General features: G+C 42.4%; 1 protein-coding gene and 1 long non-coding RNA gene across 54 annotated transcripts; one reads left to right on the forward strand and one right to left on the reverse strand.

The window, feature by feature from the left end:
- Positions 1-1080: 1080 nt before the first annotated feature.
- On the forward strand, positions 1081-13352 carry LOC118281177 (uncharacterized transmembrane protein DDB_G0289901-like). 50 transcript variants are annotated; one of them, XM_050700860.1, is made up of 13 exons: positions 1081-1148; positions 1532-1556; positions 2007-2456; positions 3329-3370; positions 4684-4773; positions 5663-5749; positions 6261-6341; positions 7129-7310; positions 7389-9831; positions 9901-10329; positions 10606-10647; positions 10717-10758; positions 10828-13352. In XM_050700860.1, exons 1-13 carry the CDS (start codon positions 1107-1109, stop codon positions 11568-11570), a joined length of 4698 nt encoding a protein of 1565 aa, XP_050556817.1. In that variant the 5' UTR covers positions 1081-1106; the 3' UTR covers positions 11571-13352. The 50 variants fall into 50 exon arrangements, with proteins under 50 accessions (XP_050556817.1, XP_050556818.1, XP_050556826.1 ...); XM_050700861.1 differs by having other exon boundaries at positions 9901-10260; positions 10537-10647; XM_050700869.1 differs by having other exon boundaries at positions 9901-10260.
- Positions 4830-21810, reverse strand: LOC126911879 (uncharacterized). 4 transcript variants are annotated; one of them, XR_007706381.1, is made up of 4 exons: positions 21102-21810; positions 20482-20893; positions 19545-20064; positions 19015-19336 (listed from the first exon to the last, which is right to left on the reverse strand). It is a non-coding gene; the product is annotated as an uncharacterized LOC126911879 (long non-coding RNA). The 4 variants fall into 4 exon arrangements; XR_007706380.1 differs by having other exon boundaries at positions 20482-20997; XR_007706383.1 differs by lacking the exons at positions 19015-19336; positions 19545-20064 and adding an exon at positions 4830-5377 and having other exon boundaries at positions 20482-20997.
- Positions 21811-22100: the final 290 nt, after the last annotated feature.

Here is a 22100-nt window from a genome sequence, read left to right on the forward strand (position 1 = left end):
AACCAGACCCGTGCGTGCAGCGCGTCGCGTTCTGCGCGCGCCTCAAAGAGCCATCAGACCACCACAGATGTGCCACAACCACATTCGCTGATCATGACAAGCTCGAAATCACTGTTTAATGGCGCATTTACATTAGTCGGTTAGACCGTATTCGGCTGCAGGCCGTATTCGGTCACCAATTAATATAAACAGATATTCGTTTGGCCGTATTCGGTTTGGCCGTATTAATTCGGTTTCTTTAAAACCGAATGCGGCCGCCGCCTTCGGTAACCGACCTACGACCGAACTAATGTAAACGCGCCATAAAACGTTTAAAATTATCAGTAAGTGTTGCTCCCTTGTAGTCTCTTAGACGAGATATATGATAAGACAGACAGGAAAGGGGTGGTAACGTAGTTATGTTTTTATGCTATAAGCCGGTAAACGAGCAGATGGATCACCTGATGGTAAGCAATCGTCGCCACACATGGATACCCAAAACACCAGAGGCGTTACAAGTGCGTTACCGGCCTTTTGAGGGTTAGGAACTCAAGGTTTGTTGAGGAATCGGTGATTGAATAAACTAGGAAGGAGGGTAAATGGGCCTCCGGTAAACTCACCCACACAACACAAGCGTTATTCCACTTCGGTTTTCTGCTCGACCGTGGTGGTATCACTCCGGTTCTCGAATCCGAAGTTTCGTTTAATTTTCGGCCGTAGGTTTAATTGATTTACTAATAAAATGACTTAAAATAACGTTTTATTTTTAATTTCAAATCAAAACCTATTTATTTATCATCATTTCATTCGTTCATTTTTGTTCACAAAGGTTCGCAATAAATGGTAGTACGAAATTTGCGAAGTTTCGGACGAAACTTCGTTTTTCGTTGAATTAGAGTAGATCCCCTGTATTCTACCCTACTTTTACGGCATGGTAATCGATCTACAATCATTACTTTATAGTAAACAATACATATTTACGCATCGAACAAATAAATCATTCTTGTATAGAAGTTAGCACAGCTGTTTTCCAATTTCTATGGGAGTTTTTGTATGGTTGGAGTATATATACTAGGGTCTGGAGGGCTGCTCATCATTCCATCGTAGGACCTTCGTCTTGTACTAAGATGGGAGGTGTCAAGATTATTCTGTTCATCGGCTTACTCAGTGTAAGTAACTTCTCATTCTTTAAAAGCTTCAGTACATAAAACCTGCCGGTAATTGGTCAGACGTATCACCTGGTAAGCATTCGCCACCGCCCATGGACACTTGAAACACCAGAGGCGTTACAAGTGCGTTGCCGGCTTTTTGGGGGTTAGGAATTTAAGGGTTGTTGTTTGGGAATCAGGGATTGGGAAAAGGGGAATTAAGCCTCCGGTAATCTCGGGTTACCAGGGTTCCGGCTCGAGAAGCAGGAGTAGAAACGGGTTGGTTTTTAGTCAGTAAGATTCTGATACTCCCTCTCGCCTCGCCACCCTCCAAAATTAACCTCTTCGGAGATAAAAGGCTTGCAAAGAGAATGAAATTAATTTTGTACTTTTTTATTTTTCAGATCTTGAGTGCAAACGCCGGAAAACGTAAGTTGTACTCTTATATAAAACCTTTTTACACATAATGTTGTGTTCAGTATATATGGCAATAGGCTCCTCTATTACATGGGACTTATAACACAAATGGTGAAAAGCGGGTGTACATTGTATAGCGGCATTACGTGTCGTAATGAGCACCTACTTTGTTGTCTTGTAACTGTGATAAAAGAAAAGTACCCTAAAGGTAAGCGTCCACAGGCCCGCATCGTACGCATTCCGTATGACGTCATCAGTACGCATCGCATGTAAGCATTGCTGATGATGCGGTCCGTACGATGCGGATCAGTGGACGCAGTTGTATGAGTTTCTATACAAGACAAACTAAAATCCGTTGCGTGCGATGCGGGTCTGTGGACCCTTACCTTTAGTAACCATTAAATTAATCTGTGCACGACGGCGATAAAAACCAAAATGATAATAAATCTTTAATTCCAACAGCAAAAAAATATGACAACAAACGCATCCATATACAAGCCGACAACAGCGCTTACACACAAAGCGGGGTAGCTATGGAAGCAGCTGTTACTGATGAAGACGGCACAAAGGGACAAAGATACCAACGAGACCACGGCAACTACCAATACACGAACAAAGAAGTGACTATCGACCCAAAATATATCGAAAAGAGATCAAACGACTACGAATCCACAAACGACAATGAAAATATTGGAGAATACAGCACCAGTGCTGATGGTAAACATAGTAAATCTGCTGATGTATACAGAGGGAAATATAATAGTAAAGGGAAGAATAAGTATAGCTTTGTTGGAGATGATGGGACAGAGATAGAAAACGAAGATTTTAATGAAGATGAATCGGAATCCGAGACTAAAACTACGACGGCTACTGACACGGTTCCTGTTAAAAAACCTCACCCTGCTTTCGATAGTAAGTATTTTGATTTACATATATTTATTTAAAATCCTCTAAAATTACATTTTTAAATACTACTTACAAAATATAAAATAAAATATTATTTAAAAATATAAAAATAGGAGCCGACCAGTAGCGGGAGCATGCTCCAAGCTACCGGTGGTTAGGCCTCCAGAGACAGAAACCTCCTTACAATACATGCCGTTTCGAGGAGTGCCTTTTGCATCAGGCCCTTGATCCATCCGCCCAACCCCAGCCTCCTAAGGTGGTTGTCGTGAATGCGTTTACAAACATAAAGTCAAAGTCAAAGTAAAAAATCAAGTATAATATTGTGTAAACAGCTCAAGATACATATCTTGACCACAGAAGAGCTGTAATGTTGTAGGTTGTCTAGAAATGTTACGGACATGCGGCGCGGCTGTTATAATGGCGTATTTGTAAAGAGTGTTCAAATTAGCTCATAGAGAATAATGCACTTCTTGGCGTAACTACTGGGCCTATTTCGCTAATTTTTCGTATATCGTCAGCTAAGATGATAACAAATATGTGGCTTAAATTAAGTCATAAGAGGTTTCCCCACACGGTATAATAGAATATAGAAACAGGATGCTTTCGGATTCAGATGGGGCCCTTTGAGGCTAATGTTTGATCCGGAGCTGCGGACTACCTAGCGGGTTTACCGGGGCTCCGACTTGGAAAGCAGGAGTAGGAACGGGGTGGTTTTTAGTCCAGTAAGAATCTGACACTCCTTCTCGCTTTGCCCAAGGCGAGAGAAGTGATTGGATGTTAATCCCTTAAAAAAAAGATACATTCGGATATTTTTACGTGATACTGGATTTTTTACTCGTAGATTACAATTAAAATATACACTTTCCTTTCTTTTTCAGCGCAACACACCCATCTCATGCCAATGCAGGTTCAAGTACCCGGTGAGTAAATATTTTAATGTCTACTTTTTTATGGTCTACTGACATCATATTATAACTTTCGTGAAACATGCTAATTTAATTATTATGTTATCGGCATACTCACGTAACCGTTTGACGAGGAACTCGGGCCGTTTCCGGGGGCCCATTAATTGAGTTTGCTAGTCACCCCCTGCCTGTTTATCCGTATATTTCAATATTGGTCAGGGGCTGGGGTAATAGTATTCCACAGACACCATATTTACCAGTCCATTAGCCACTCACACCCATAACCCAACCATTTTCTTCCACATTGCACAATAGTCCTGCATCAGCCGGGGATTGTCCTTTGGTGTACTTCCATAGTGCATACAGGGATAATCGCCGGCTGATGTCCCATTACATTTGGATTCAAATTGTTCAACGGGCCTCTGCGAGTTGGCTTCGGTCCCTCGTAAGCCTTCCAAAGGTATATCCGGTACTCCGGTTCTCGAATCCGAAGTTTCGTTTAATCTTCGGCCGTAGGTTATATTGATTTACTAATAGAATTACTTGAAATGACGTTTCATTTTTAATCAAAAATTTCATATCAAAACCTAATTATTTATCTTCATTTCATTCGTTCATTTTTGTTCACGAAAGTTCGCAATAAACAGAATTGTAGTATGCCATCTGCGAAGTTTTTTCGTTCGTTCATTCGTTGAATTAGAGTAGGCCCCTAGACCACGAGGCGGCAACTCTCCTGGCGCGTTTTCCGCCGTTGGATATCCTGGCGGATATGGACGCAAAGGTCTATGACCAAATTCGTACTATCCGCCGAAACGGCGGTAGGATGCCAGGAGTGGCGTTCGTTAGGCAAGGCGGCAACAAGACTCACGCGCTCGAGCGGTGGCGTGAGCGGCTAGAACAGCCGGAGTACTCAACGCAAGCGCGTTGTCGAAGCCATACTGCCGCACTTCGAAGCCTGGCTCCGGAGAGGGTCTCTCCTGCCTCATTCTCGCCTTAATTGTATGGTTTGAGTGGAAATCGCAAGAGTGACCTTTATCTCCACTTGGGGGAAGGATGTATCTCAGTTAAATGCTGGTAGGGGTTTTGACCGTACTTCTGGGATTGCTCTGATAGCCTGGGATGCCTCTCCTTTACGTTCACTACCGCGAGAGGGCTGTTATTTTAGTGATAGCAATTTTTATATCCTTTGTAAGAAAGACTGTGCTAATGTCGTAAAGGCAGGCGTCGAACTCCCGACACGCCAGGCCCAGCGAAGCCTTTATGAAGTAATATTTATTTTTTTTACTTTCCATTTTCTTTCGTATTAATATTATTTATGTCATCAACAGATGGTACAGAGAAATCGAAATGGAAGATTGTATCAGAAAAATTCATAGAAAACGGCCAACCTTGCATTATAATGAAAATGATTGCGATGGGTGAGTAACGAGCATTTTACATTTTGACTGCACAATCTCTTTACATGAGCATGTTTACATGTGAACATTAGCTCATGACGATACCTAAGTACGTGTGTCGCCTGGACAGTCACCGCTACCATCAGTTGACTGGACAATCTCTTTACATGAGCTGCTGTTTACATGTGAACATTAGCTCATGACGATACCTAAGTACGTGTGTCGCCTGGACAGTCACCGCTACCATCAGTTGACTGGACAATCTCTTTACATGAGCTGCTGTTTACATGTGAACATTAGCTCATGACGATACCTAAGTACGTGTGTCGCCTGGACAGTCACCGCTACCATCAGTTGACTGGACAATCTCTTTACATGAGCTGCTGTTTACATGTGAACATTAGCTCATGACGATACCTAAGTACGTGTGTCGCCTGGACAGTCACCGCTACCATCAGTTGACTGGACAATCTCTTTACATGAGCTGCTGTTTACATGTGAACATTAGCTCATGACGATACCTAAGTACGTGTGTCGCCTGGACAGTCACCGCTACCATCAGTTGACTGGACAATCTCTTTACATGAGCTGCTGTTTACATGTGAACATTAGCTCATGACGATACCTAAGTACGTGTGTCGCCTGGACAGTCACCGCTACCATCAGTTGACTGGACAATCTCTTTACATGAGCTGCTGTTTACATGTGAACATTAGCTCATGACGGTACCTAAGTACGTGTGTCGCCTGGACAGTCACCGCTACCATCAGTTGACTGGACAATCTCTTTACATGAGCTGCTGTTTACATGTGAACATTAGCTCATGACGATACCTAAGTACGTGTGTCGCCTGGACAGTCACCGCTACCATCAGTTGACTGGACACATCTGATGTTTGATTTTTTTATAGATCCTGATGATGAAGAAACTAGGACGACATCTACAACATCTACCAATTACAAATCACGTCATTCTTCTAACAGTATTTCGACATACAGTAAGTATTATTGTGCCTTTAGGCTTAAGTCATTCTGTCTCCTGCATTAAATTCACCGAGGGAAGTGGAAACTATCGTTTTCTTTTTCTTCTCCTCTAATAACATCTTCTGATTTATTTCGTTGCGGGATCCAAGACAGTCATTCATTTCCCTGAGACGCGCCGGACTTCAGTGTACCGGTGTTTTCATGTTTGTATCTACTGTAGATCCTGGCTTACAGGAGTTGCAGCGGTATAGGAGGTTGTGGCGGGCAGGTTGTCCCAAAAAAAAATACAGTAAGTATTAGACATTGACACATAAGCTAAGTATAAACAAAAAGAAATCCAGAGCCGTGGACGGCCCAGCCGTTTACCGAGTGCGCTCTGGCTCAAAGCATGAGTAGGAACGGGGTGGTGTTTAGTCAGTAAGAGTCTGACACTCCCTCTCGTCTCACCCAAGGCGAGAGAAGTCATTGAATGATTTCCAACTAACGTTAGAGCATTTTAAGTATACGTTTACCTTGATGTTGCAGAAAGTGGCAACCATCCGACGGATCAGCCCGCTGACGGTGTCAATGGAAATGGACCTATTGTTATTCCGATAAATAACTCAGGTAACATACATTTTGACAAGATAACTCAATTATTTTCAAGCCAAGCCCGGGGCTTCGGCTCAAAGCAGGAGTAGGAAAGCGGTGGTGTTTTGTCAGTAAGCCTAACCCAAGACCGGAGAAGATTTTTACATTTATTTATGAATTTTCTTTTATATCTTTTTCCCCTTTCAAAATCCAGATATAACTCAACTCCTTTGGTTGACCTTTGGTCCCATCGCACCCAATTGCTAGTAGGTAGTCAAACAGTTCTATTTATCGAGGTAACTTTAGGAGACTATGTGACCGTAAGTTAGCATAGCACAGTGATTAAATAGTTCTCAGTAGTAGCACGGAGTCTGGAATTGTGCCCAGTATATTATGGCAATAGACCCCCTATTACATGGGAATTATAACACAAATGGTGAAAAGTGGGTGTACATTGTATAGCTGCATTACGTGCCGTAATGTGCACCTCTGCCTGCAAAAGACCAAAAGACGTGACGTTGCATACATATTATATCTTATTATTCTATGTAATAGGCATGACATGTTTCCTACTAGTCAAATTCAATAAGTATTTTTTTCGAAACGTCAAAAACGATATTTTCTATGAACTTTGTATGGAATACTCTATTATGACGTCATAAGTTTTTGACGTCAAATAGCAGACTTATTTCTAGAAATTTAGCTAGAAAAATTGAGTAGTTCATGAAATTTATGAATGAACGTGTGATTATTTTTGAATATTTTATTGTATTGGAAAAGTTGTAATAATTTATTTTTGACCCAGTCATCATACCTATTCCAGGTGCATCACAAATAACAATAATAGGCGGCAGAACATCAACAAACTTTGGTTCCGGTACTACAACGACATCAGCTACCAATAGCCCTGGTAGAAACAGCTATGTAACAGCCAGCAATTACAACAACGGGGGGACTTCCTCAGGACACGTCATCACTATAGAAGAACCCAATCAACCACGTGATGATGCTGCTATAGGAAGGAAAGGAAGCCCAAGTTCCAATGATTCAAATGATACAGGAAGTCCAGGAAATGGACAATCAGATGCTGCTATAGGAAGGAAAGGAAGCCCAAGTTCCAATGATGCAAATGATACAGGAAGTCCAGGACCTGGACAATCAGATGCTGCTATAGAAAGGAAAGGAGGAAGCCCAAGTTCCAATGATTCAAATGATACAGGAAGTCCAGGACCTGTACAATCAGATGCTCCAAAAGATGGTACTTCTACAGATGCTGGTGAAAAAGGCAAAAGAAGGAAGATAAAAGATGATAAAGGCGGTTCAAGCATGGTTGCTGGAGATAGCAACGGTAGCGGAGCTAATTCGGGTCCTAGAGGTTCAGGAGCTGCGTCCGGCGGCAATGCGGTCGCAGGTGGTACTACCACTGGAAACGGAGGAGGCTCCAGTTCTGTTGCTGGAGCTAGCACAGACAGTGCAGCTAATTCGGGTCCTGGAGGTTCTGGTGCTGCGTCCGGCGGCAATGCGGTCGCAGGTGGTACCACCACTGGAAACGGAGGAGGCTCCAGTTCTGTTGCTGGAGCTAGCACAGACAGTGCAGCTAATTCGGGTCCTGGAGGTTCAGGAGCTGCGTCCGGCGGCAATGCGGTCGCAGGCAGTACTACCACTGGAAACGGAGGAGGCTCCACTTCTGTTGCCGGAGTTAGCACAGACAGTGCAGCTAATTCGGGTCCTGGAGGTTCAGGAGCTGCGTCCGGCGGCAATGCAGTTGCAGGTGGTACCACCACTGGAAACGGAGGAAGCTCCACTTCAGTTGCTGGAGCTAGCACAGACAGTGCAGCTCATTCGGGTCCTAGAGGTTCAGGAGCTGCGTCCGGCGGCAATGCGGTCTCAGGTGGTACTACCACTGGAAACGGAGGAGGCTCCACTTCTGTTGCTGGAGTTAGCACAGACAGTGCAGCTAATTCGGGTCCTAAAGGTTCTGGTGCTGCGTCCGGCGGCAATGCGGTCGCAGGCAGTACTACCACTGGAAACGGAGGAGGCTCCACTTCTGTTGCCGGAGCTAGCACAGACAGTGCAGCTAATTCGGGTCCTGGAGGTTCAGGAGCTGCGTCCGGCGGCAATGCGGTCGCAGGCAGTACTACCACTGGCAACGGAGGAGGCTCCACTTCTGTTGCTGGGGCTAGCACAAACAGTGCAGCTAATTCGGGTCCTGGAGGTTCAGGAGCATCCTCAGGAGGCAGTGTCGTTGTGGGTAGCATAGTTATCCCGGTTCCACCAACTAAAGTCAAAGGCAAAAAACACAAACGCAAGACAGTAAAAGTCGGCGGAGGTAACCCTATCACTGTTGCTTCTGCAAGTTCAACTGCCGCATCGCATATTGGACCTAAAGGAATGGGCGCTGTTTCAGCTGGTAGTGTCGTTGTGGGCAGTATATCTACATTACCAGTCGTAACTATAGTGAAAGGTAAAAAGGGCAAGCGTGAAGTTATCCATGTCGATAAAGGAAGCTCAACAACTGTCGGTTCATCCAGTTCCACTTCTGCAGTTCACACTGGACCGAAAGGATCCAGGGATGACATTCATGATGAAACTAACTTTTCTGGAGATGGTAACACCGATGATGAAAATTCCAGTCTGGAAGGTGATAATTCCAGTCAGGGAGATGGATATACCACTCACGAATGCAACGAACCAGATGAGGACACCGATGACGGAAATAGCGGCTCCGAAGATGGAGGTAACAGCTCTGAAGATGGAAATATCGGCTCCGGAGATGGAGGTACCACTCACGAATGCAACGAACCAGATGAGGACACCGATGAGGGAAATACCGGCTCCGGAGATGGAGGTACCACTCACGAATGCAACGAACCAGATGAGGACACCGATGATGGAAATAGCGGCTCCGGTGATGGAGGTACCACTCACGAATGCAACGAACCAGATGAGGACACCGATGATGGAAATAGCGGCTCCGGTGATGGAGGTACCACTCACGAATGCAACGAACCAGATGAGGACACCGATGACGGAAATAGCGGCTCCGGTGATGGAGGTAACAGCTCTGAAGATGGAAATATCGGCTCCGGAGATGGAGGTACCACTCACGAATGCAACGAACCAGATGAGGACACCGATGATGGAAATAGCGGCTCCGGTGATGGAGGTACCACTCACGAATGCAACGAACCAGATGAGGACACCGATGAGGGAAATACCGGCTCCGGAGATGGATATACCACTCACGAATGCAACGAACCAGATGAGGACACCGATGATGGAAATAGCGGCTCCGGTGATGGAGGTAACAGCTCTGAAGATGAAAATACCGGCTCCGGAGATGGAGGTACCACTCACGAATGCAACGAACCAGATGAGGACACCGATGATGGAAATAGCGGCTCCGGTGATGGAGGTAACAGCTCTGAAGATGGAAATATCGGCTCCGGAGATGGAGATACCACTCACGAATGCAACGAACCAGATGAGGACACCGATGATGGAAATAGCGGCTCCGGTGATGGAGGTACCACTCACGAATGCAACGAACCAGATGAGGACACCGATGACGGAAATAGCGGCTCCGGTGATGGAGGTAACAGCTCTGAAGATGGAAATATCGGCTCCGGAGATGGAGGTACCACTCACGAATGCAACGAACCAGATGAGGACACCGATGATGGAAATAGCGGCTCCGGTGATGGAGGTACCACTCACGAATGCAACGAACCAGATGAGGACACCGATGAGGGAAATACCGGCTCCGGAGATGGATATACCACTCACGAATGCAACGAACCAGATGAGGACACCGATGATGGAAATAGCGGCTCCGGTGATGGAGGTACCACTCACGAATGCAACGAACCAGATGAGGACACCGATGACGGAAATAGCGGCTCCGGTGATGGAGGTAACAGCTCTGAAGATGGAAATATCGGCTCCGGAGATGGAGGTACCACTCACGAATGCAACGAACCAGATGAGGACACCGATGATGGAAATAGCGGCTCCGGTGATGGAGGTACCACTCACGAATGCAACGAACCAGATGAGGACACCGATGATGGAAATAGCGGCTCCGGTGATGGATATACCACTCACGAATGCAACGAACCAGATGAGGACACCGATGATGGAAATAGCGGCTCCGGTGATGGAGGTACCACTCACGAATGCAACGAACCAGATGAGGACACCGATGATGGAAATAGCGGCTCCGGTGATGGAGGTACCACTCACGAATGCAACGAACCAGATGAGGACACCGATGACGGAAATAGCGGCTCCGGTGATGGAGGTAACAGCTCTGAAGATGGAAATATCGGCTCCGGAGATGGAGGTACCACTCACGAATGCAACGAACCAGATGAGGACACCGATGACGGAAATAGCGGCTCCGGTGATGGAGGTAACAGCTCTGAAGATGGAAATATCGGCTCCGGAGATGGAGGTACCACTCACGAATGCAACGAACCAGGTGAGGACACCGATGAGGGAAATACCGGCTCCGAAGATGGAGGTACCACTCACGAATGTAACGAACCAGATGAGGACACCGATGAGGGAAATATCGGCTCCGAAGATGGAGGTACCACTCACGAATGTAACGAACCAGATGAGGACACCGATGATGGAAATAGCGGCTCCGGTGATGGAGGTACCACTCACGAATGCAACGAACCAGATGAGGACACCGATGATGGAAATAGCGGCTCCGGTGATGGAGGTACCACTCACGAATGCAACGAACCAGATGAGGACACCGATGATGGAAATAGCGGCTCCGGTGATGGAGGTACCACTCACGAATGCAACGAACCAGATGAGGACACCGATGATGGAAATAGCGGCTCCGGTGATGGAGGTACCACTCACGAATGCAACGAACCAGATGAGGACACCGATGATGGAAATAGCGGCTCCGGTGATGGAGGTACCACTCACGAATGCAACGAACCTGATGAGGACACCGATGAGGGAAGCTCCGGCTCCGGAGATAATAATACCACTGATGAAAGTAAAGAGACCGGAACAAAACCAGGACATAAGAAGCACCACAGACATCATCGCAGACATAAAGACTCCGCTGAATACGACGTCGGTAAAGGATGGGATGATTCAACGGACGGTAGCCCTGATCATCATCATCATCATCATAGGAGACACGTTATCGTCTCACCTTGGAAATGCAAAGGAAAGATTTGCTTCTGTTTCCGAAGATTTAAATATGTGCCGAAATTTCTTCGCGATTTAGTTTTGTAAAGACGGTAATTTAGGAGTATAGGTACTTTCTGATTGACGAACGATATTTAAAGCTGGGTACTCACTTAGCTATGTAACAGGGGCCTTAGTCTGCTATTACAATTGTGTCAGAATGGTCGATCATTGAGCAGTGCGAGAGGGACGGAGTTATACAACCTACATAGCTCCGTCCCTCTCGCACTGCTCAGTGATCGACCATTCTGACACAATTGTAATAGCAAACTAAGGGTCCTGATACGTTACGTCTTACGCGGCTTAGTACCCAGCTCAACGGATTAAAGCTATTCTCCTTGTGGACTTACACAAGTGCTTATTGCTAATAGAAAAAAATAATATATTTTTAACGCCATCGTGTAAACAACACGTATCGTTGATCATGATCATTTCAACTACACTCTGTCTACTGCAATAGGAATGATGAAGTATGAAAATTAAAAATCTATTTAGCTCGTCAGTAAGGTAATGAAAAAATATTTATACACGTATTTTTTTTTTGTTTTATCGTGTAAGATAACAATTAACAATACTTAGTTAAAACGTATTAAAGTTTCGGAGTGGGAGCAAAAACGACATTTCCACGTAAAAAATTAACCCCAGAAGTGACGTTACGCGATATTTAAAATCAATATAATAATACCTACCTCCGAAAGCATTTAATTTTGTTTTCGTAAGAAAATAAAAAATACGTGTCTAAAATTTTAAAACTAATCTACAAGACGGACATTAAAATAAAAATTAGTCATCTATCCTATTTTGGGTATACATGTAACTCAATAGTTACCCCTGCACGGTTTCACTTGCTCTGCTCGACTCCTATTGATCGCAGCGTGATGTTTTAAAGCTTATAATCTTCCTCTATAAATGGACTATCCAACGCAAATAGAATTATTCATTTCAGACCGCGTCGATTAGCGCTTTATAATATTAGTGTAGAATTTGATTCACGATACGAAACGAACATGAATAGTGAAAAGCATTTGTCTACATCTCGTCATTTTTACTGATTTAACTTAATAATTATACATATTACTGACTTTTCAGGGTCAAAAAGCTTTTATAACGCCTTGTACTTTGAGAGCTAAGCTTATAACAAAAACCACATATAGGTCCCGGTAGGAATAACGCCCAATACGGAGCTGCGGACTACCTAGCGGGTTTACCGGGGCTCCGGCTCGAAAAGCAGGAGTAGGAACGGTGGTTTTTACTTAATAAGAGTCTGACATTCCCTTTTGCCTCACCTTAGGCGGGAGAAGTCATTGGATGATTTTCCCCCCTTAAAACAAAGTTTTAACAAAAAGCTGGTTATTAGGTAAATTCATTTTTAATTTGTGTGAATGAAATTAATTTCTTTTTTAAAGTGTATGACATAAAATAGTAAAGTTATTCACATGACGTATTTATAGGTACAAAATTAGTTCATTTCATTCTCGCGAAAAAATATGGCTAACAAGCTATTTGTCATTTTAATTCTTCAAGTTGCTAATAGATGTCGTTAGAAGGCTTAGTAGTTTCTTTGACTGTATACAACTTTGTGTAATCAAAATGCTTTCTCAGTCTGAAAGTTGATAATATGTTACTTATGTTACTTATATGTATATAATGTATTTATGTATCAATGTATAACATATGTATCTATCTAATATGTATTTGTATTCTACGTGATTATGTACGTATTTATTTATATGGAGCAAATGAAAAAATACCAAAAAAAGTCTTTTATGTAGTATATTTGTACACAATGTTATGTTTTGAAATAAATTATATAATTATTTTATTATAGTATTTTTGTTTTTCTTTCATCCTTTTACCTTTCGTCTCTATTAAAACGGGACTATACCTACATAAAATATGGAGAAACCTCTTATGACTAAATTTGAACCACATATTTGTTATCTTTTTAGCTAACCATATACGAAAAATGACCGAAGTAAGCCCAGTAGTTACGCCAAAAAGTGCATTATTCTCATTGAGCTAATTTGAACACTCTTTACAAATACCTACGGCATTATAACAGCCGCGTCACATGTCCGTAACATTCCTAGACAACCTACAACATTACAGCTTTTCTGTGATCAAGGAACATGGAGCTAGCTAGCTATCGATACATCGCATACTCGAGCTGCGCATCTTACATTCCGGCGGCGCATCTTCATTGCACAGCTACATAGCATAGTATAAGTGAAAACAATCACTTATTTTCACAGCTTACCTATTACATCTTCGTAGCATAGCTACATAGCACATATCTGGTAGAAAAGCGACGTCACTCAAAAAAAATATAAGACCAGGTAAAATAATTCTCAAAGGAGGTACAATATTAAAGAGTTATCCTTATTACTTCTAAGTACCTACACAGTTAAAGTGATATGTCAACCGCGATATTATCACGTTGTACGGCAGAACATTTTACGAGTAGGTACATATACATAAAACTAACCAGTTTTAGTTTTATGTAAGTGCAGTGCAATTTGTGCAATAATAACTAAACTAGTGGTACCTAATTTACAATTTATTAAATTATTTCTTCATTAAGACAACAATTGGTCCATAAAATTAGTTAATAAGTAATACTTAAAATCTATATTAGTACGGTATACATATAATATAATAACATAATTCATAAATTAACTAAATTATAACTTTATACCTACTAAGCTAAGACTTAAGTTAGAAAACATACTAGTTACTTTTCGTGGCGTACCTGTCTGCTTAATCGGCTGTAAGCATGAAACAAATAGTTACAAAGAGAAGATATAGTCGTAACTTGGCATTTTTTTTTTAAATAATAAGAAAGTTCCGCCTATCGCACAGGGATTGATCTTCACAAGCATCGTGCGCAGACGCGGCGACGTTGCGCTGACTATTGAACGTCCGCATCCGCGTATTTTTAGTTAATAAAGCAATTTTCTTGAAAAAAATGATAACGAAATCTTGCCAAGTTATCTGCCAACCTTTATATCATAGTTAACTGGATTTCCCTTTAACATAACGCGTGACACTTTACGGGGAGCGCGGGACGTTACAAACCACGCCCCTCTCTATTTTCCATCTAGCGGTCACATACTACAAACACGTTGCCAATTGTCTACATTTTAATGTGCCACTGTCTGAGCGCTTATAACCTATCTACACCTATTTACTTATCATTGAGCAGGGCCGCTTTTTTGTGTCACAATACGCCATACTAGCCACAGTTAGGCATATCAACCTTACGACCTTACAAATCACAAGAAACCCAATTTTTTTTATATGTACCTAAGGTACATGTAACAAAATATCCATATACCTACATCAAGAAGCGCTGATGAATACAGGTTGAATAGAATCTCTAGACGAAGTTTCAGCTTAAAATACGTTTAAAAAAAAATGTTCCAAATACTTGGTATCGCATGGTACTTGATTTTAAATCATACAAACGTGTCACAACACTACAGGGGTCACTCGCTAATATTACGAAACATTTCTTCTGTAGATCTGATCGCCTAGTACCTGTCTACCTAATTTTGAATCACGCGGCGGCGCGATTTGAAAAATTCATAACTTGGTACCATGAAAACATGAGTTTAAAAAACTCTTCCCGTATCGTTTGTTATGTTATCTAGAAGCCGTGCAATTGATATGTAAGTATTGCCCATTTTATTACACGTTGTGTAGCTAGATCGGAGCCTCAGGCCTCGGCCTCGAATTTTGCGGGCAGCGGGGCGGCGGCGGCGGCGGCGCGGGAGCGGGGCGGGCATCGCGGACCCGTTCTCGAAACTAGCGGGCAGATCGCGCGGCACTTACGCCCGAATATGTACTGAAATGCTACTCAATGGTTAAATAATTGTACTGAAATATCGTGCTATCTCTGTCATTTTACAAAGAAATGTGACAGGGACAGAATTAGTTTTAGGAGTACTTAAATATCGTGCGTCTTAAAATTGTGTAGCGTTTGTGTATTCGGACATAAAAAAAACAAAATTGTGAATTGTATTTTAAAACAAAAGAAAGTAGGTAGGTACACCTACTACTAACTACTAAGTACCTCTTGAGGGTGCTTTTCCACTAGAGATGTGCTATGTAGCTATGCTACGAAGATGTAATAGCTAAGCTGTGAAACTATGTGACTGTTTCCACTGATAGAAAGCGAGGAATAATGCGCAGCTCGTGCGATGTATCGATAGTAGAAAAGCCATCCATAGCACGCATCTTTCCATATAAAAAACATAGCTAAGTCCGTTTCCACCAGTGCTAAGCTATGTGTACCAATGAATATGATTCATGGAAGCCAAACGCATCCACAGCAACATAACAGCACAATATCTCTGGTGGCAAATCACATCAAGGTAAATGAATGTCCAGTGTGCAAACACCTAATTTAGTTAAGTATATTTGAGTTACACATACTAGTCCGGTCAATTTAGACCTGAAAACAGTAATGAAAGAACAAAAATTCCGCGCAGAGCTGAATTTTGGTACAGACCTTTATTTTACTATAAAGATTCGAAAATATTAAAAGTCCCTATCTATCCCATATGTGCTTCAAAAGTTATTCGGGGTCAAAGGTCAAGATTTTAGGTTTTTTGAGTTTTTCTCAAAAACCGGAAGTTTTTGTAAAAAATACCTCAGACCAAATTTGTAGATCTCAAAATTCTCTACAAAATGGTCCTTATAAGATTTTCTATAAGTATTACCGTTTCTAAGATACATTTGTGTGTCCCCACACACATTTTTCCACTTTGGAAGCGTCTAACTTTCAAACGATTGATTTTGACGAAAAGTGGTTTTAGAAACCTTAATGTCTTTTTTAAAGACCTATCCATAGACACCAATCACGGATATGTAAGCAAACCTATTTTTTTTAATCAGTTCCATGTATGGAGTGCCCCCCTTTACTTTTTAAATTTATAATTTTTTATTCAAAATTCGAATAGCGGTTACCGAAATACACCATCTTACAAAGTTTCAACTATGTAGGCCCAACAGTTTCGGAAATAAATGTCTGTCCGTCCGTATGTCACAGCCTGTTGGGCCACGAAACTGTTTTGTAACCATTTTGTAGAGAATTTTGAGATCTACAAATTTGGTCTGAGGTATTTTTTCAAAAAACTTACGGTTTTTGAGAAAAACTCAAAAAACCTAAAATCTTGACCTTTGACCCCGAATAACTTTTGAAGCACATATGGGATAGATGGGGACTTTTAATATTTTAATCTTTACAGTAAAATAAAGGTCTGTACCAAAATTCAGCTCTGTCGGAATTTTTGATATTTCAATATCGTATATTGACCGGACTATACCTGTATTATTCACATCACGACACTGCAGAGCAATAAAACAACGATACGACACACAAATCACAACCAATTCACCGTTTTCACTAACTTTCAACACGAAATACAAAAATGCGGTTCACAAAAGCGCGGCAAGGCGGCCATTGCAAATTTTTAGTTCGATAAAAATGCGCGAGATCGCGCTACTTGTAGCTTGTTGTCTCTTTCTCACATATGGTTATTTTCTTACGTGAGACAAGGTAAAAATATGTATTAAACAGAATATAATTTCTACAAACTTTTTTAAAATTATGAATACGTTCGTGCTTATTATATTTTAAATGTAGACTGGAGACATATTAATTACTTATAATATTTTATAATATCCCGCCCGATTATAACGTATCCTTGAAGTTGTAGGTAGAGTTGGCTTACCTACTGGGCCATTTCGCTAATTTTTCGTTTCGTAGGTATATTATCAACCAAGAAGATAACAAATATGTTGTTTATTATTAAGTCATAAGAGGTTTCTCCATACAGTATATTAGTATAGATATAGATTAGTATAGGTATATTACATTAGTATCATCATTAGAAGTTAAGACGGGATATTTACCATGTCCGGGTCGGCTCGACCGGAGTTATACCACGGCCTCACAGAAAACCGACGTGAAACAACGCTTGCGTTGTGTGAGTGAGTTTACCGGTTTCCCCCTTCCCAATCCCTGATTCCCAAACAACAACCCTAAAATTCCTAACCTCCAAAAGGCCGGAAACGCACTTCTAACGCCTCTGGTGTTTCAAGTGTCCATGAGCGGCGGCGATTGCTTACCATCAGGTGATACGTCTGCTCGTTTACCGGAGCGTTTATTTATTTTTTTATGTGTTCCTACTACATGTTTCCGTAGTGTACATCAGAAGAAGGATGTTCAATTTAAAGTCAACACACATAGTTTATAGGTGACATTCAATAGTTACATTGAACAGAATTTTACGATCATTCATTCACTGAATACGAATCACCGATAATAATTGGGTAGTATCCTCGGTCAAAATTGATTTATTACAACTTTTTAATATTCTGATGGCTCTTAGACGTACGCACGGGTCTAGTTCTGGGGCCATAGTCTGCAAGAGGGATGGAGCTATACAACCTACATAACTCCGTCCCTCTTGCACTGATCAGTGATCGACCATTCTGACACAATTGTAATAGCAGACTAAGGCCCCTGGTCACAGATCCGCAAGACTCGCAAGAGACTACCTAGCGGGACTCCGGCTCGAAAAGCAGGAGTAGGAACGGGGTGGTTTTTAGTCAGTAAGAGTCTGACACTCCATCTCGCCTCGTCCAAGGCCGAAGAAGTAATTGGATGATTTTCTCAAAGAAAACAACATTCAAACATTAGATTTTATCTGTAAGGAAAAACGGTAAATTATTATAATTCGGTATATTGATTTATAAGTATTTGTATTGGCGCCCAATCTGCTCTTATCACTATTTAGCAGATAATTTTTACTTAATTAGAAAACAGGATAGATTAAAAACTGAAAAGAAAAATCATTAAAAAAGATATTATTTCTATGAAACACCCCGTTTCATGAGCAGACGTATCACCTGATGGTAAGCAATCGCTGCTGCCCATGGACACTTGAAACACCAGAGGTGTTACAAGTGCGTTGCCGGCCTTTTGGGGGTTAGGAATTTAAGGATTGTTGGGGAATCGGGGATTGGGAAGATTGGGAAAGGGGGAATTGGGCTTCCGGTAACCTCACTCACACAACGAAACACAACGTAAGCGTTGTTTCACGTCGATTTCCTGTGAGGCCGTGGTATCACTCCGGTCGAGCCCGCCCATTCGTGCCGAAGCATGGCGAACCCACACCTAATTTATATTGAAGAAAGTCAATTTCATAGTGCACTATGATTTGTCTAATGACAGATGACAAACGCAGACTTATCAACGCTAAAAAAAAATCAGACGATGTTTTTGTAATTAAGCAAATTGTAAATCTGATTATTTACAAAAATTATCATTTCAGCTGCTCGTTTGCTATCAACACGTCTCATTAATACTTAGTATTTTAATAGATAAGATAATTTAAATCCTTTCCTATTAAAATTGTCACATTTACAAGAAATTTCGTCAGTGACAAACCGTCAAAAAATATCAAAAGGAAGTCAATGAATGCTCATGACGATACCTAAGTACGTGTGTCGCCTGGACAGTCACCGCTACCATCAGTTGACTGGACAATCTCTTTACATGAGCTGCTGTTTACATGTGAACATTAGCTCATGGCGATACCTAAGTACGTGTGTCGCCTGGACAGTCACCGCTACCATCAGTTGACTGGACAATCTCTTTACATGAGCTGCTGTTTACATGTGAACATTAGCTCATGACGATACCTAAGTACGTGTGTCGCCTGGACAGTCACCGCTACCATCAGTTGACTGGACAATCTCTTTACATGAGCTGCTGTTTACATGTGAACATTAGCTCATGGCGATACCTAAGTACGTGTGTCGCCTGGACAGTCACCGCTACCATCAGTTGACTGGACAATCTCTTTACATGAGCTGCTGTTTACATGTGAACATTAGCTCATGACGATACCTAAGTACGTGTGTCGGCTGGACAGTCACCGCTACCATCACTTGACTGGACAATCTCTTTACATGAGCTGCTGTTTACATGTGAACATTAGCTCATGGCGATACCTAAGTACGTGTGTCGCCTGGACAGTCACCGCTACCGTCAGTTGACTGGACAATCTCTTTACATGAGCTGCTGTTTACATGTGAACATTAGCTCATGACGATACCTAAGTACGTGTGTCGCCTGGACAGTCACCGCTACCATCAGTTGACTGGACAATCTCTTTACATGAGCTGCTGTTTACATGTGAACATTAGCTCATGACGATACCTAAGTACGTGTGTCGCCTGGACAGTCACCGCTACCATCAGTTGACTGGACAATCTCTTTACATGAGCTGCTGTTTACATGTGAACATTAGCTCATGACGATACCTAAGTACGTGTGTCGCCTGGACAGTCACCGCTACCATCAGTTGACTGGACAATCTCTTTACATGAGCTGCTGTTTACATGTGAACATTAGCTCATGACGATACCTAAGTACGTGTGTCGCCTGGACAGTCACCGCTACCATCAGTTGACTGGACAATCTCTTTACATGAGCTGCTGTTTACATGTGAACATTAGCTCATGACGATACCTAAGTACGTGTGTCGCCTGGACAGTCACCGCTACCATCAGTTGACTGGACAATCTCTTTACATGAGCTGCTGTTTACATGTGAACATTAGCTCATGGCGATACCTAAGTACGTGTGTCGCCTGGACAGTCACCGCTACCATCAGTTGACTGGACAATCTCTTTACATGAGCTGCTGTTTACATGTGAACATTAGCTCATGGCGATACCTAAGTACGTGTGTCGCCTGGACAGTCACCGCTACCATCAGTTGACTGGACAATCTCTTTACATGAGCTGCTGTTTACATGTGAACATTAGCTCATGGCGATACCTAAGTACGTGTGTCGCCTGGACAGTCACCGCTACCATCAGTTGACTGGACAATCTCTTTACATGAGCTGCTGTTTACATGTGAACATTTAGCTCATGACGATACCTAAGTACGTATCGCCTGGACAGTCACCGCTACCATCAGTTGACTGGACAATCTCTTTACATGAGCTGCTGTTTACATGTGAACATTAGCTCATGACGATACCTAACTACGTATCGCCTGGACAGTCACCGCTACCATCAGTTGACTGGACAATCTCTTTACATGAGCTGCTGTTTACATGTGAACATTAGCTCATGACGATACCTAAGTACGTGTGTCGCCTGGACAGTCACCGCTACCATCAGTTGACTGGACAATCTCTTTACATGAGCTGCTGTTTACATGTGAACATTAGCTCATGACGATACCTAAGTACGTGTGTCGCCTGGACAGTCACCGCTACCATCAGTTGACTGGACAATCTCTTTACATGAGCTGCTGTTTACATGTGAACATTAGCTCATGACGATACCTAAGTACGTGTGTCGCCTGGACAGTCACCGCTACCATCAGTTGACTGGACAATCTCTTTACATGAGCTGCTGTTTACATGTGAACATTAGCTCATGACGATACCTAACTACGTGTGTCGCCTGGACAGTCACCGCTACCATCAGTTGACTGGACAATCTCTTTACATAAGCTGCTATTTACATGTGGACATTAGCTCATGACGATACCTAAGTACGTATCGCCTGGACAGTCACCGCTACCATCAGTTGACTGGACAATCTCTTTACATGAGCTGCTGTTTACATGTGAACATTAGCTCATGACGATACCTAAGTACGTGTGTCGCCTGGACAGTCACCGCTACCATCAGTTGACTGGACAATCTCTTTACATGAGCTGCTGTTTACATGTGAACATTAGCTCATGACGATACCTAAGTACGTATCGCCTGGACAGTCACCGCTACCATCAGTTGACTGGACAATCTCTTTACATGAGCTGCTGTTTACATGTGAACATTAGCTCATGACGATACCTAAGTACGTGTGTCGCCTGGACAGTCACCGCTACCATCAGTTGACTGGACAATCTCTTTACATGAGCTGCTGTTTACATGTGAACATTAGCTCATGACGATACCTAAGTACGTGTGTCGCCTGGACAGTCACCGCTACCATCAGTTGACTGGACAATCTCTTTACATGAGCTGCTGTTTACATGTGAACATTAGCTCATGACGATACCTAAGTACGTATCGCCTGGACAGTCACCGCTACCATCAGTTGACTGGACAATCTCTTTACATGAGCTGCTGTTTACATGTGAACATTAGCTCATGACGATACCTAAGTACGTATCGCCTGGACAGTCACCGCTACCATCAGTTGACTGGACAATCTCTTTACATGAGCTGCTGTTTACATGTGAACATTAGCTCATGACATCACCTCTTCAGTATACACAGACACAGTAGCCAAAAATAAATAAATTTAAAAAATTAAAAAACCCGACTGCATAATATGCAACAGTCGGGACCCATATTGAATGATTTTAGTCTAGTTTATTTAATGGGACCCGACTGTTACACTCAATTATGTTTCGCATAAGATTATTATTTTTTGTGTATTGATTATGAAATTATTTAATTTTGGGATAGCATTGCTATCTACACTTTTAGACTAAGCTTGTTTTTTACTTTTCAGTTTTTATTTAAAGTGTTATTTATG

This window comes from Spodoptera frugiperda, chromosome 19 (genome assembly GCF_023101765.2).
Source record: "Spodoptera frugiperda isolate SF20-4 chromosome 19, AGI-APGP_CSIRO_Sfru_2.0, whole genome shotgun sequence".
Lineage (NCBI taxonomy): Eukaryota > Metazoa > Arthropoda > Insecta > Lepidoptera > Noctuidae > Spodoptera > Spodoptera frugiperda.

What these genes read in the sequence shown, in the direction of transcription:
- LOC118281177 (XM_050700853.1), top strand. Translation starts at nt 1,107, where the DNA reads ATGGGAGGTGTCAAGATTATTCTGTTCATCGGCTTACTCAGT. An exon ending in TGTTCATCGGCTTACTCAGT is followed by an intron (nt 1,149 to 1,531) that starts GTAAGTAACTTC and finishes TTTATTTTTCAG; the next exon opens with ATCTTGAGTGCAAACGCCGG. An exon ending in AACCCAATCAACCACGTGAT is followed by an intron (nt 7,311 to 7,388) that starts GATGCTGCTATA and finishes AATGGACAATCA; the next exon opens with GATGCTGCTATAGGAAGGAA.